Source organism: Amblyraja radiata, chromosome 1 (assembly GCF_010909765.2).
Source record: "Amblyraja radiata isolate CabotCenter1 chromosome 1, sAmbRad1.1.pri, whole genome shotgun sequence".
NCBI lineage: Eukaryota > Metazoa > Chordata > Chondrichthyes > Rajiformes > Rajidae > Amblyraja > Amblyraja radiata.
Genome location: NC_045956.1, coordinates 111503821 through 111519385, shown reverse-complemented (window position 1 = coordinate 111519385; position 15565 = coordinate 111503821). Strand labels below are relative to the sequence as shown.

Here is a 15565-nt window from a genome sequence, read left to right as displayed (position 1 = left end):
GCCTGTTTCAACGCTGTATCTCTAAAATCAGTCTAAAGTATACATCTAACAATAAACCAACAAGAAAAGGACAAAAAAAGACACAAAGTGCTGGAGTAACTCAACGCTTCAGGCAACATCTTTGGCGAATGTAGGATCCCTCCGTGTCCTCCAGAGATGCTGCCTGATCCACAGTTACTCCAGCACTTTATGTCCTTTTTTGCAAACTAGGTTCTGCAGTTCTTTGTATTTCAAAAAAAAAGTAGATAATTTTGTAACAAAATAGGTTTTTATATATAGGAAGACCTCGATGTTCCTGCCTCCTCATGATACTCTGTCTTGGACAGTTAGAGTGCACCAACATTGCCATTGTTCCAATGATCCTTTACCACAGCCACACCTAAGTTTGATATCACCAGAAATTACAGGATAACAAAGAGTGCCTGTTGGTTGATCAGCCTTTTGGATGCTGTTAAAAAAGAATATAAGACTTTACAATTTGAAGTAAAATATATTCCTGTTGAAATTGTGGTGAATTTTACAAAATTCAGATCTAAATGATAATACAACTATTTGGGATGGTAATGCTATTTCAATGGTAATGCAATTGCTGCTCAAGTCTCTTAGAGACAGAAAGCTGCAATAAAATAAATAATCCTAAGAACCTCACCTGAGGCACATCCACAGTGGATCAGACAGGTTATTGTGCTAATAGACATAGACACACCTACCACCTTGCCAGGAAAGTTCTGAAGAGAACTCCCATCACAAGCAGAAGTGCAACAAGGAGAGAATGACAAAATGCTCTGAGACAGCAGCAATCTATGTCCAAGGGTACCCGGACGCGGCGCCGACAGACGAGAGGCCGAAGCCAAAGAACCGAATAGAAACGAGGCCGAAACGCCAATGAACCGAAATAGTCCGAAGATGAAACGCCTACTAACCGAAAGGATGGGACCCCTAAATGCAAACTAACCGAAAGGGCGGGATGCCTAAAAGCCAACAAACCAAAAGGCTGCGTCGCCTAAAAGCAAACTTACCGAATGGCCGCACTGTCGAAACGCCACGTACCCGAAAGGCGGTGTCGCCTACAAGCCAAAGGACCGACTGCCGCTCAACAGAAACGTCCAATAACGGACTTGACGTTGCCGGGGGGGCGGGACTTGTCAACGATTGGTCCAGACCCCCGCGTCCATCACATCACTGTGAAGGCATGAACATTGTCCCAAACCTCCGTTCCATCCGACCCCGCAGCCCGCGGAGGGTGGCCGTGGGAGAATGGGAGCTGTCCCGAGCGATGCGCACCTTCAGCTGCTTTCAACTTGGTGCTTGGGTTCAGACTGCCCAGTCACCTATGGCTTGTGTGGGAAAATGAACCCCACACTCCCGTCTCCCCTTCTCTCTCCCCTCATCTCTCTCTCCCTTCTCTCTCCCTTCTCTCTCCCTTCTCTCTCCCTTCTCTCTCTCCCTTCTCTCTCCTCCTCTCTCTCCCCTCTTCCCTCTCTCCTCCTCTCTCTCCCCTCTTCTCTCTATCCTCCTCTCTCTCCCCTCTTCTCTCTCTCCCCCTCTCCCTCTCCATTCTCTCTCCCCCTTCTCTCTCTCCCCCCCCCCCTTCTCTCCCACCCCCCTCCCGCTCTCTCTCCCTTCTCTCTCTCCCTTCTCTCCCCCGTCTCTCTCTCCTCCGTCTCCACCCACAGGAGTGTCCCACAGTCACCGCCATCGGACCCCAACCTACACACCAGGGTGATCCCCCCCCCCCCCCTCCGACCCCCAGACTTTGACACCCACACCAGGGTGATTCACCCCGGCCGCAGGGACAGATGGTTTATTTATTACCGTCTCGGTGTTTGCGGAACGCTCCCACGCACAAAACAGGCAGCATCTCTGGAGAGAAGGAATGGGTGACGTTTCGTGCCGAGACAATTCTTCAGAGTGCGTCTGAAGGGTCTTGACCCGAAACGCCACCCATTCCTTCTCTCCAGAGATGCTGCCTCTTCAGCTGAGTTACTCCAGCATTTTGTGCCTATCTTTGGTGTGACAGGTGTGTCATTTCATTGGCTTCATGTATTGCGCGCCCAGGAGAGAAGCTGTACATGCCGCTTGCATCTATTCAAACAAGTGCGCTCGAATTGAAATCCCACATCTTTGTGAGGGAGGGATGGAATAGATGTAATCACCAGCTAAAACAAAGGCCTTTAGGACAGGGAAATAATGTCATCAGTTAATTAACCATGTTCCTGAATGTAAGAACGATTTATACATTTATACATGTAATACATGATATACACCAGTTAATTGACCATGTATAGGTCCTAGGAGATCTTTGTAACTCCCCTTCATGCTCGTGAGCAGTCTCCGCATACACGAGACCTCAGCTGGGTTGCAGCATTTTTTTCAACATGCTGAAAACTGCCTACGTGTAAAAAAAGGTCACCATGGAAAAAATGTATATTTTTTACTCGTAGGTTTAGCTGAGGTAGGTCATAGTAGGTCGTAATGGTATTCATAGGTAATCAAAAGCAATCAAAGGTAATCAAGGGTAGTTGAAGGTAAAGCTCGTTGAGAAAAAAAAGGTAAGTAAACCGACCGGTAATGTTAAATGCCCGCTAAACTTTATTAAAAGTTGTCTGGCTTCTTTAAAGTATCTCCACTCCTTCTTCCCCCCCCCCCCCCTTTCTCTCCCCTTCTCTCCCCTTCTCTCCCCTTCTCTCCCCTTCTCTTCCCCTGTCTCACCTTCTCTTCCCCCCCCCTCTCCACGCTCTCTAAAGGACTTACCGTAACTGTGCCAGCTGTTTTTTACCTTCCTGTTCATCGCGGTGTGAATTTCAGACAGCGCTCCCCCGCTTTCCCTGGCCCCCGCCTTTGCGATGTGTTTGTGTGTATGTGTGTGCAAACAGTCGATCCGGCTTGCGGTTTCATCGCTGACGGTAGATCCAGCTCGAGGTTTTTCAGGCGAGTGCCCTCGAGCTTGAAGTTCGAAGACAGTTGCTGAAAAGTCGCGCTAGTGGGACAGGCCCTTAAAGATTGGACAAAAAACAGAAAAAGTTGTAAACACAGCAGATCAGGAAACATCCATGGAGAGAAAAACAGGGTTAATATTTCAGGTCAGGAACTACAGGCGTGCTGTGGCTGATTCTTTGAGCGCAGATCTGGTGTAGGGAAGAAACATAAGATGTAGACATGATGACAGACAATTCGTGTTGGCCATAACGCGAACAACAGGTTAATGAGTCCTCTGGACATGATCCGATTGACCCTAATGTTACACAGCGCATGTATAGATTGCAGCCCAAGCTAATTGATTGACATGTACAGATTAATTAATGATCTCCTGATCCTCTCATCACCAGCAAGCATGTATTGTCCATCCTCTACTGAGCATCTCAAAGGGTGATTCAGAGGTACATCTGGATTCTCTCTGAGACCAGATTGGAAAAGGATTGGCTTCCTTCTGTGAACCAATTGTGCGATTACCCTGTAGTTTTGTGGCCATTATTGCCTATGTATGTTTTGTTAAAGAAATCCCAGATTAACGTAACTACTTGAATTTATATACCTCAGGTGCTAGAATGGGATTGAAACTCATGTCCCCAAATTAACAGACTGGGACTCTTGCTCGTCCAATGGTGTGTTTCTGGAAATAACAAAAAAAAGATATAATTCCTTATCTTGGGGAAGATTTCTAACTTCAACTATGCTCCTAACCCCTTGGCAGTCAGGAATCCAAAAGTTTCCAAATTGCCTCTTCAGAGATGCTCAGATGTTTGGCCAATGGGTTTGGTGTAGAAGGTATAAAGGTCAGAATGACCGTGAAGGGCCGAAGGGTCTGTTTATATATTGTACAGTTCTGAGACTCTATGATTCTGTGTTGGGATTCTGATTTTGAAGCCGAAACACGTTTACATCAGCTTGGTACACAGTTCAGGGATGAACTCATCACCTCTTGTAGTTAAATTAAATATGCAGACTGTGCATATTTTTCTTCAACTCCCTCCATTGCTGCTTCCTTTTAAAGGTTGCAACATCCAAATTGTGCTGCCTGATATTAAATGAAATTCAAATTCTATTTCTTCAAATAACTCCACGATCATAGAAAATACCATTCTTCTGCAATTTTAACTGTCATTGTCTAATTTCAATAACGGTCCTTTTTTCTTTGAAAAAACTTTGAAAGAATAATGATGAAGATAAAATTAAAACTAAAATGGGTTATGAATGGCCCTCTTCCTCTCTAGGAACACCACCCAGACAGAGAATAGGGACAAACTATAGAGGTGATTGGACACCTCACCAGTGTGTTGCCTGAGTCAAGAATGTGTACCTCAGCCAGCGGCAGAAGTAGACATAATCTCTCCACATGTGAGGTGAAGTGGCGCTGGAAGTTCACTCTGTACACTTGCCGAACCACTCTGCTGGAGGAACTCAAAGTGCAGCAGGAACACAATGGATCTTTAGACAGCGCAGAAACAGGCCCTACCGTCTGCACCAACCAGCAATCACCCCGTACACTCGCACTATCCTACACACGTGGGACAATTCACCATTTTTTCTACCAAAGCCAATTAAGCTACACACCTGCAAAAATTTGGAGCGTTAGAGGAAACCGGAGAACCCGGAGAAAACCCAAGAGGTTACATGGAGAACATACAAACACCATACAGACAGCTCCCGTAGTCAGGATTTAACCTGGGTCTCCGGTGCTGTAAGGCAGCAACTCTACCGCTGCGCCACTTCAGCCTGAAGAAGGGTCCCAACATGAAATGTTATCCATCCATTCTCTCCACTGCTTCCTGACCTATTGAGTTCCTCCAGCAGATTGTTTGTGAGTCCTTAAATTCTGATAATGAGATTTATCAAGTATGCAGAGTGAGTTTCCAGCATTACTTCACCTCACCAATGGCAAGAAAATGACTGACCCGTTGAATTCCTCCAGCAGATCGTTTGTGCATCCCAATTCAGCCTGAGCTCCTCCAACACTTTGTGCTTTGCTCAAGATTCCAGCATCAGCAGTTCCTTATATTTTGCAGGAGAAACTCAACAGGTCAAGCAGTATCTGTGGAGGGAAAGAAATTGTCCCTGCATAGGGACCGTCCAATTTAGGAACTTCTAAATTTAGGAGTTACCAAAACACCAGTGCAAATTTTATTCTAACAAATTTTAGCTTATTACAGTCTGAAAATTGGCTTACCATATTGTGCTAAATCATCTACAGTAGTTTATAATGTTATTTATTTCTTTATTTTAATATATTTTTGTAGGCAATGCCGATGATATCAGAAAAAGGGAAGGCTGGTGAGTAGATCTGTATGTTACTTTTGGAATTTGTCATATTTCTTCAGCTCATTCCGTGGTCAGGCATTGCTTCTCAGATGATGAATAGGAAATATGAAACTATATTGTTTTTTGTAGAAATGTAATTGCATTTTTGTTAGCATTTCAATTTACTTCGTAATCTCTTTCTGTGTGCACATTCTGGAGGCTACTTATCACATCTGTGGATGCAGAATATGATGTTCATTGGCTATAAATGGTTATGTCTCGGTATGAATAGAGCTGGCTTACTCCAGTGTGTGGGAAAATTTTCATTAATTTCTGAAAAAGTGTCCAACCTTTCAAATTAACATATGCGGAGTGTTTTTACTTGGTCAAGGATTCCAAGCGTGGACTTCAAAGAATGCAGCTTGAGTTCTTTATTCTCCGCATACAAATCTCTGATGCTTAAAGACATATTCTTGGGTGCAGAGTTTAGCAAAGATTTACATTCTGACAGAGCTTTCTTAATTCATCAGTCACTGTGCCAAATTGCTGTGTGGGAAAGGATGCTGTTTTGTTTTGAAGGAACAAATGCTGCATTGCTCAAATGTCAGGGGGTAAATAGCAAAATCTGTATATCTTTGCATTTTTATACTGCTGTTCTTCTACCTTCTTTTCATCGGGAATTTCCATACACAGTGGTTGTTCACATCACAATCTGCTTTTTTGGCTATTTCCTAATGATTTTAATTTACATGCTTGGGGTGTTTCTTTTGTCGCCTGGTTTTAATTATTCGATGGAAGAAGTACTCACAGGTTTATTTTGTGTCCAAAACCAGGCAGATTCCCAATACAAAGGTTAAGTACTGTGGACATGGGAGTTGAACATAATCAGATACCTTTAACTATTTCCTGCAAAATCGGAACAGTCTGCCTTGAAACATTCAGTGCCAACGTCCCAGACAAGTTAACGATTCAAATGCATTGGCCCTTTGGTACTAAGCCATTTTATGTATAATCCCAATTTATTTTCCCAGTTCCATCTGAGAATTGTTGAAAGTGTGTCTGGTGTTTTTTCAGGTTTTGCTTTTTTTTAAATGGGACATAGGATTGGGCTGTATGTGAGCCAGAGATTCCTAAACCCAAACAAAGCAACACCATGTGATCTTTCTTTCAGCAAACTCCATTCTCCTATCCCAAGGACATGAACAAGTTGACAACTTAGTCTCATCTGTCTCCTGGCTCTCAGAGCTGACTTGTAATGAGTTGGTGCATTTCCAATTGAGTTTCTAGGGAGCCCGTAGTGCAATAATGCTTCTAATCAAAGAACATGCAGTAAAGAAGTCAACAATGCCACATTGGTGCAATAAGTCTGTTGTAAAAAGTGGAGGACTATCCGTATTCTTCAATGAGAGTGACCAAAGCACATTATTGAACAGGGTAGAGTCGTATTGATAGCATCCAAATACTTGTCTGGTGATTCATGTTTGATAATTCCATGCATAACTAGCAATGCCAACGCTATTGCTCATCCCCAACTTCCTTTGCAAACCTCATGGTGAGGCACCATCTGAACTGCTGCACTCCTAGTTACATAGATACTTTATCACGGAAGGTTGATGCTGAAACCGGAAATGGAAGGTCCTCCCTTTCCCATACCTCAACACAATTTGTTTTTAAATGATTAAAACATACCATTCATAAATTTGCGCACTGACAGAAGAATTAGTTACACATTTTAATGCCCTCACCAGCTTCTTATCTAGTCAGTGTGTCATCCCTCATATGTTAATGTACTAGATGGCACCTTGGAAATGAAGCATCTTCCACACTTCACGGTAAATCCACGCTGTAGAACTCAATGTTGCACCCATTCTGTGCATTGTGAGTCTTATCAGTTAATTTATTGGGGCCGGGTCAGCTGAAAGGGACCAAAATACCTTTCTCTCTTTTCATTCAAATTGAGAAAATAGGCCAAGATGTCTCCTGATTCCTTTGTTGACTGAAAATATATTAAGAACCGAGATACATAATCAGAGTGACTCAATTTATGACTGACTGAATATGTGTGTATGTGTTGTAATTATTCTGCATTTCCACTTCTTGCTGAGTATGTTTGTACAAAAGTCGTTTTTTGTTGTATTTTCTGTTTAAGGTAATTAAATAGCTCTGTAATTTGTCTCATTCTCATTCCCTCTTGCATGCACACTTGTATGTGAAGACATAGAGTGGCCGAGATCATGGGATGAGTCCTGATCACAACTATCAGATATTTGTATGAATTAAGCCCTGGTCAGTTTGCCCAGAATTCTACACAAGATCAATGGAGCTCATGAGTAAAAATCATGAGGATGACTGCTACAAAGAAACGTATTGCCACTCGGGTACAGAGAAATTGAATTTTGGATTGGTCAGATAATCCTGTCACCATGCATATCTAGAACGACCTTAATGTGTGGTGTACATAATCTAAGAATGCTCACTTCAGGTTTCAACCTCTGTTAGCAGCCTTGCCTCTGAGATGGAGGATTGTGGTTCAAGTCCCACACCTAGATGAATCATTTTTACAGTCCCTTGTGTGAAGGATGACATGCTTTCACTCCAGTTTTGTTGGCTCTTTGGTTATTGATGAGACCAATGTGGGAATGACAGATTGTTCAACAGATGAGTCAAGAGGTGTTTGAGGGGGTGGGCAAGTGAGTGGTTTGTGGTGGTGTATTCCTTCTGGCTCTGTTGTGCTCCTAATGCATGGACTCAAGGTTCTCATTGCCATCCCAAATATTCCATCTCTATTTCACAGGTCATGGGTTAGAGATAGCCAAAATGATTGAGCACATCCTTGAAACATTTGCTCTATCTGCCCCATAATCCCATGAGAGAGCTCAGAATGGAGACACGAGGAAGTGCAGATGCTGAAATATTGAGTAAAACACAAAATACTGGAGTAACTCGGTGGATCAGGCAGCATCTGAGGAGTGATGTTTTGGGTGGGATCCTACTTCAGAGTGAACTCGTAATGTTTTGGGAGTCTGCTGTCAGGCATGTGATTGACCTGACCCGTAACTCAGGGAGTACTGCATAATCAGAGATACCATCTTCCTGTAAATTGAGCCCATGAATTCTCTCAGACTATGGACATGAAAGATTCACAAGCACCCTTTAAAGAGTAGGAGAGGTCTTCTTCAACATACTCACTTATCCTCACTGAAATATTATCTATTCATTATCCCCTTGCTGCCTATGGAAGTTGCCAGGATTCCCAGAATATAGGTCAATTGCATTTCAAAAGTGGTTAAATTGTTGTAAAGTGGTTTGGGATATCCTGAGGTCAGGAAAGATTATTTAGAACAGAGTGAAAATTAGAGCATTTAAAGCTGCAAGTTTATATCCTGAAAAGCATAAAATAAAATGCAATTATGTTATATTCTTTCATGTAAGTAATGTGAAAAATTGAAGAACGTATAATTTGTTCCTTCGTTGGAGCTGAGAAGAACATTTTAGCATGGGGTCAATGAATTACATTATTTCTAGCTGACAGTTGTGCTAACAGTTATTTTACAGCTAAAATAATGTTATTACAAGAGAATCTTAATTCTGACATGGATTAAACCTGATGACCTTTCATTATATGATGTCACAGTACCTTTTATGGAAATAGTTTGAAAAGGTCAATGTGGCATTCATACTTTTAAATATTCTGAGGCAATAAACTTTAGTTGTACTATTAACTCAAGAAGAAGCAACATGACAATTTATATTAATTATTATTTTAAAATGGCGTACATAACATTTAATGAAATTTATCAAAAATGCGTCTCAATAATGTCTGGATTGTCATGAATGTAAAATAGAGCCAGTAGACATTATATTTATATTATACTAGACCAAGTGGGACCCGTTGGGTCCCGTCCCCCAAATGCACGGTTGCGGGGGGGAGGGGGGCTGCGGGTCACACAAACACACTAACCACCTTCCACACACACACTAACTACCCCTCCCCACACACACACTAACCACCCCTCTTGATATTATATTAATATTATTCATTGGCTTCTTTACCCTATACCCACACTATCCACTGACGCATAGCCCCCAACTCGCAGAGAGAGAGGCAGAGACAAGGAGAGAAAGTCAGAGACAGAGGGAGGGGGGAAGAGAGGGGGGGGGAGGGAGGGGGAGGGGGGGAGGGGGGGGAGGGGGTAGAGGGGGGGAAAGGGAGGAGGAGAGGTGGGGGGAAGGAGGAGGAGGAGGGATGGGAGAGGGAGTGGGGAAGGGAGCGGGTAGGGGGAAGGGGGGGATTGGGGGATGGGAGGGGGAGGGGGAGGGGAGAGTGGGAGGGAAGGAGGGTAGGGGGAGAGGGGCTGGAGGGGAGGGGTGAGGGGGTGCAGGAGAGAGATGAGGGGGAAGAAAGGGAGAGGGAGGAGAGGAGGAGAGGGGAGGGGATAGAGAGGAGGGGGAGAGAGGGTAGAGGGAGTGAGGGGGGGTGGTAGCTCACGGCTCTGGGGCAGCACGTGGGGGGGGGGTGGAAGCTCACTGGGGTGGCATCAGCTCGCAGGGCTCGGCAGCTCGCGGGGCAGCAGCTCGTGGGGGGGGGGCGGCAGCAGCTCGCGGGGAGACATCACTCGCAGCGCAGACGCAGCACGCAGGGCCCGCAGCACGCAGAGCCATTGTGACGTCATCAGCCAAAGCTGCTCGGTTTCTACTTTCAAAGACATTTCAGATTTGTGAACATTTTCATAAATAACTTGAGGGTTGTCGGTTTTTTTTTTGAGTAGATGTGGTCACACACACATACACACACACACACACACACACACAAACACACACACACACACACACACACACAAACACACAAACACACACACACACACACACACACACACACACACACACACACACACATCCAAGATCAGAGTTTTATAGTTATAAGGATATTATATATGATCTCACAGAGGTGTAAAAAAGAAATTGATGTAGTCCGAGCTTTTCATCATACAGGAGGACTTTTTAGCAGTGAAGCTAGAGGTGAACATGTGAGAAAGGAGGAGAGAGTTTCATTGAGTAACACTGAAGTGGTTTAAGGCTACAATCACGGCAAAATGTTGAGCCAGAAGAATAATTGCAGGACCAAAAGTGTTGCGAATAGATAGAGTGAGACAGATGCAATAATGGAGAAGGTTGTGAACACCCAGGCACAAACCTGACATTATACCAAGGTGAGACACAAAGTGCTGGAATAACTCAGTGGGTCAGGTTTTTTCAGAGATACTACCTGACCCATTGAGTTACTCAAGCATTCTGTGTCTATCTCTGGAGAACATGGATAGGTGAGGTCTCATATCCATGTTCTCCACAGATGCTGCCTGATCTGCTGAGTTTTTTTCTCATAAACCAGCACCTGCATTTCCTTGTGTCTACGTTACACCAAAATGCTCAGGATCCACAGATTTTGATGAAGGACTCTGGTCCATGACTCAAAAATCATGCGGACAAAATAATAGCCATACAAGTACCAGTCTGTGAAACAGCTCTACCAACTTTTGCACCAGACCAAAGATCAATAAGGTCACCTGAGCCAGGTTTGGATTTGGTACCAAGGTTGTGATCGAGTGGTTTGTCTCTTGTGATTGTTAATATTCCTGCTAGACCACATCAAAGGACATTTGTGCGGAACTGGAGTCATACAAAGTGTGGGCCGTGTAGGAGAAAGGAATTCCATCCGTACATGCCGCTGGACTGTTTAACAGCATTAAACAGCAGTGTATTCACTTTTGCTGATTCCAGTCATTTACTTTCAAATGTTTTATAGCGTGCAGAAATGTGAACTTACTTTTTGTAATTAAAAGTAGAAAGAGGATATATTTGATGATTTACAACAAAAGGCAATTGAGTTCAGATCCAACGCCTCAAGGCTGCAGTAGTAGACAGATTCCACATGGAACATAATCAGGTCAAAAAGGCACTTTGTTGCGGAGAAATCAGCCCCTTTATAAATTTTAATAAACGCAGGACAATGGAAGCGCGTTTCCATTTCATGCTAAAATCTGCAATGAAGGGCTTGCATTTCTCTGTAGCACAAGGCGATAATCTAAGGGTCAGAGCACAGCATAGGGAAGAGGCAGCATCATGTGACCTTGCAGGCCAAGGTTCACAGCATGATGACCTTTAGCAGCAGGTTGACACATCAGCAACTGTGATACATCAAGGCCCAGCTGGTCCCTATATTCAATGGAATGTTTTTAATCTGTGCTGCAATAAAGGTTCTAATTACAAGGAACGTGAGATGGAAGAGAGGTGAGGTTCAATTTTTGTTTAATATCCCGATGATTGACTTTCAGAAGATTATTTTATATTGCACAGTTAATTAGTAGCAGTCCAACCCTGATGATAGAAATATCAGGGTGAGTGTTTATATGAACGAGTATCATGGCAGAGTTCAAAACTATGAACACAATAGCAAAAGGGTAGATGAGAATTTGACCTACTCTTTCCATAGTGATAAAGACGTTTGAAATGGAGCATCCAAATCATAGTGGCCATTGCTCTGTTGCTGGGCTGAGAGCCAATTTAGTCATAGAATCATAGAGTTATACAGAATGGAAACAGCCCCCTCTGGTCTAACTCTTCCATGCCATCCAAGATGCCCCATCTAGTTTCATCTCATTTGCTTGCATTTGGCCCATATCCCTCTAAAACTTTCCTATCTATGTACCTGTCCAAGTGTCTTGTAAACACTGTTATAGTACCTACCGCAACTACCTCCTCTGGCAGCTCGTTCCATATACTCACACCATCGGCTGTTCGAAAATTGCCCTGCAGGACCCTATTAAATCTTCCTGCTCTCACTTTAAACCTATGTCCTCTGGTTCTTGAAGAATATACCCTGTTGATTAAAGATTTTATGTCAGAATTCAGTGCTGTTGTTAGCTGTACAGAGTACTGTATATACTATGGATATTGTTAGCTCATGAAATGGAGGGACCACCTTATCTTTATGCATTTAACTTAGGCCATTGCCCCAAGAGCTCTGCCTCTCCCAATTGTTGGTCCTCCCAAGAGCCTCTTCCACTGGCCAGTCTTTCCTGCCCCTGTGGTGGCTCGGAGCCATTGGTGCACCTGGAGTAGCCCAGCAAGCAATCAGTTCCAAACATACACCAGGTCTCACCACTGAGAAAAATCGATCCAAAAATATCGAATCCGCAATTAATATTTCTCCCATCTCCTCTTCAGAAGATGGCACACAATGCTACCAGTCATCTAGTCACGTTTTCCTTCATGTGCGTCTACATATTGAGCATCCTTAGACTTTTCAATTCTGGTTGTTATCACAACCAACTTCACTTAATGTTATCAAAGGAAACATCAAAGCAGGAACTCTGCCTGATAACCTTTGCACACTCGATGTTCGCTGGAATTATTTGAAATAGCTCAGGATATAATCAAGAATCAAAATCTGTTCTGCATCGTTTAACTATAATTTATCTTGACAATGAATCTGGGAGAAGCAGGCAGAATATGAACAGATTTCAATTTTAAGATAAAGGAAACAACATTTGATAGCTTTGCATTCTTTTATCAGGTTTAACATGGCTATGGACAACAATTATGTACACCCTAATCATGTGCCCAAACATAATTGAATGTGCAGGGCTCAGTTGGGTTAAACATCATCCGAATGTTCCTGATTATGACATAAAACTGACGTTAGGCACCTTGCGTCCGCTTAGCAGGGATCTAACATCTAAAATTGGGCATTCTTGCATTTGGTTAGCCTATATTGTTTCATTAGAGATAATGCGTGGAAACAGACCCTGTAGCCCACTGACTCCGTGCCATCCAATGATAACCCATACATTGGTTCTATCCTACACACAAGGGACAATTTGCAGCCCTACAAACCTGCAGGTCTTTGGAATGTGAAAGGAGACCAGAGGACCCAGAAAAATCCCTATGCAGTCACAGGGAGAACATATAAAATCGGTACAGATAGAATGCACAGTCAGGATTGAACCTAATCTCTGGAACTGTAAGGCAGCAACTTTATTGCTGTGCCACTGTACCAACCCAGCTCATTCTGCATCCCGATCAGTGGAAAGCTTTGAAGTTGACCTAGAAAATTGAATATATAGTGTTTCTTCTTGCCCTCATGTGACAAGAGTTTTGCTCCTGGATTTACCGCAATCTCTGTGTTACTGGCAATCTGCAGTGGGGTCCCTTCTCCCTGTCCTGTGACTATTGTAGGGTTTTGTCATTGTCGCAGTCGGCTATTAGTTGGTTCAGCTATATAGTAGGTACTTGCAGAAACTTAATGACCTGGTTTCCAATCTCTTATCATATTTAGCTTGCACTTGCCAAGCCAATATATTTGTCTCAGCTCCTACAATGTTATCTTGCTTAAATAGTTCATTATCAAACATTTCATTAAGATCAAAGTAGTAGTTTAAATCTTAGATACCAGAGGCTAGTCACATTTGTTTGCATTTGGCCCATATCCTATCCATAACTCTTCCTATCCATATATCTGTCCCAAAGGTCCTTTAACTTCCACATCTATAGCTTCCTCCCTCATGAGTATATCTAACTCATTCCGGATACTGACTATCCCTCTGAGTGAAAAAGCTGCCCCTGAGGTGGCTTTAATCACCCCCACTCACCCTATGCCCTCTAGTTTTAGAATCCTCTGAAACTAAAGCGTTTATACTACCTCAATCCAAATCATGAACATTTTCTATTCTGACACAAATCATACAAACGACAAGATTATGTTCAGATTTCCCCGAATGCCTGTAACAACAGTTAAGCTGAAATATTGACTAGCTTCCTCCTAACTTTGTTGCTTGTTGATTACTGGACGTGACTTCTGAAGTCATTTCCTGATTTATTCATATTCAGTATTTCAATATACATTCATTGATATAATTTTGCTATATCATTAATAATGTGATCAAAGTATTGAACTAGCCAAAGAGTGCGACAGATCAAGATTTATTTACAGAGTGGATGCTAGGGTTTGGGTATTTACTGAGGCACATTGGGTCACTAAATGTCGGTGCCACATCCTTGCTCTTCCAGTTTTGGGGAGACACTGTCCAGGAGGTTTTGGCGAGTTGCTGCAGTATGTTTTATAAATAGTACATACTGCATCATGGAGACCCAATGATAGAGAGAATATATGTCTAGTGTCATGATTTATTATTGAGTTTCCTGAATTTGTTTGAATCTCTAATCATCTGGACAAACACAGCATTCTCTTCCATTGTCTTCTGCAATAAGGTTAAAAAAAACATATTAAAAAAAAATAGAACCTATTCTAGCGAGGGTCCCCAATGAGGTAGATGGTAGGTCAGGACCACTCTCTAGTTGGTGATAGGATGGCACAGTTGCCGGATAACAGCTGGGAAAAAAACTGCCCCTGAATCTGGAGGTATGCATTTTCACATTTCTGTACCTCTTTCCTGATGGGAGAGGGGAGAAGAGTGAGTATCCAGGCTAAGACCCATCCTTGTTTATGCTGGTGGCCTTCCTGCGGCAACGTGAAGTGTAGATGGAGTTCATGGAAGGGGAGGTTGGTTTGTATGATGGTCTGGGCTGCGTCCACAATACTCTGCAATTTCTTGCGGTCTTGGATGGAGCTGATCCCGAACTGAGCTGTGATGCATCCCGATAAAATGCTCGCTACGGTGCAGCTGTGGTGTCAAATACTTCCTTCACAATTGCCCCTCAATGTTGGTAACAGGAAGGATTGTGTGTTACCCAGAGATGCTCCCAGAGTGGTTGCAGTAGGAGCTGTGTGTTTGGACTAGCCTGAGGAACAAGTGGTTTCATCCAAACTAAAGCATTTATGAGCAGTAAACCAATGATCATGTCCCTATATGTGAGTAATAGAGTTAATCTATCCTCTTAATCCATCTCAATGATGATAAAATGACAACATTTTCACCAAAATATTGACATTGATTGCTGCTGAGGTTCTGATGGAAGGCATTGACTGAACTATTGGTTTAATCTATGAAGTTAATAAACATACGTTTGTCTGCAAGGATAAAATCAAAGACTAGAGGGCATGGCTTGTAGGTGCGAGGGGCAAAGTTCAAAGGAGTTGTGCATGGTGTTTTTTACACAAAGTGCGGTGGGTGCCTGGAACATGCTGCCAGGAGTGATGGTGTAGGTAGTTACAACAATGGCATTGAAGAGGCTTTTGGATAGGCACATGGATAAGCAGGGATCAGAGGGATAGGGTTCATGTGCAGTCAGAGGAGATTACTTTAACTTGACATCATGTTCGATATTTAAATTGTTGGCCGAAGGGCCTGTACCCGTTCTATTTTCCTAT

The 15565-nt window shown here is 43.1% G+C and overlaps 1 protein-coding gene across 2 annotated transcripts in view; it reads left to right on the top strand.

Moving 5' to 3' along the window:
* The window catches only part of dlc1 (DLC1 Rho GTPase activating protein), a 440514-nt gene that overhangs the window by 251647 nt on the left and 173302 nt on the right, over positions 1 to 15565 (top strand). For both annotated transcript variants that reach the window (XM_033029199.1, XM_033029190.1), the window contains exon 5: positions 5238 to 5271. In XM_033029199.1, the coding sequence (XP_032885090.1) occupies positions 5238 to 5271 (34 nt within the window). The remainder of the gene's footprint in view (positions 1 to 5237; positions 5272 to 15565) is intronic.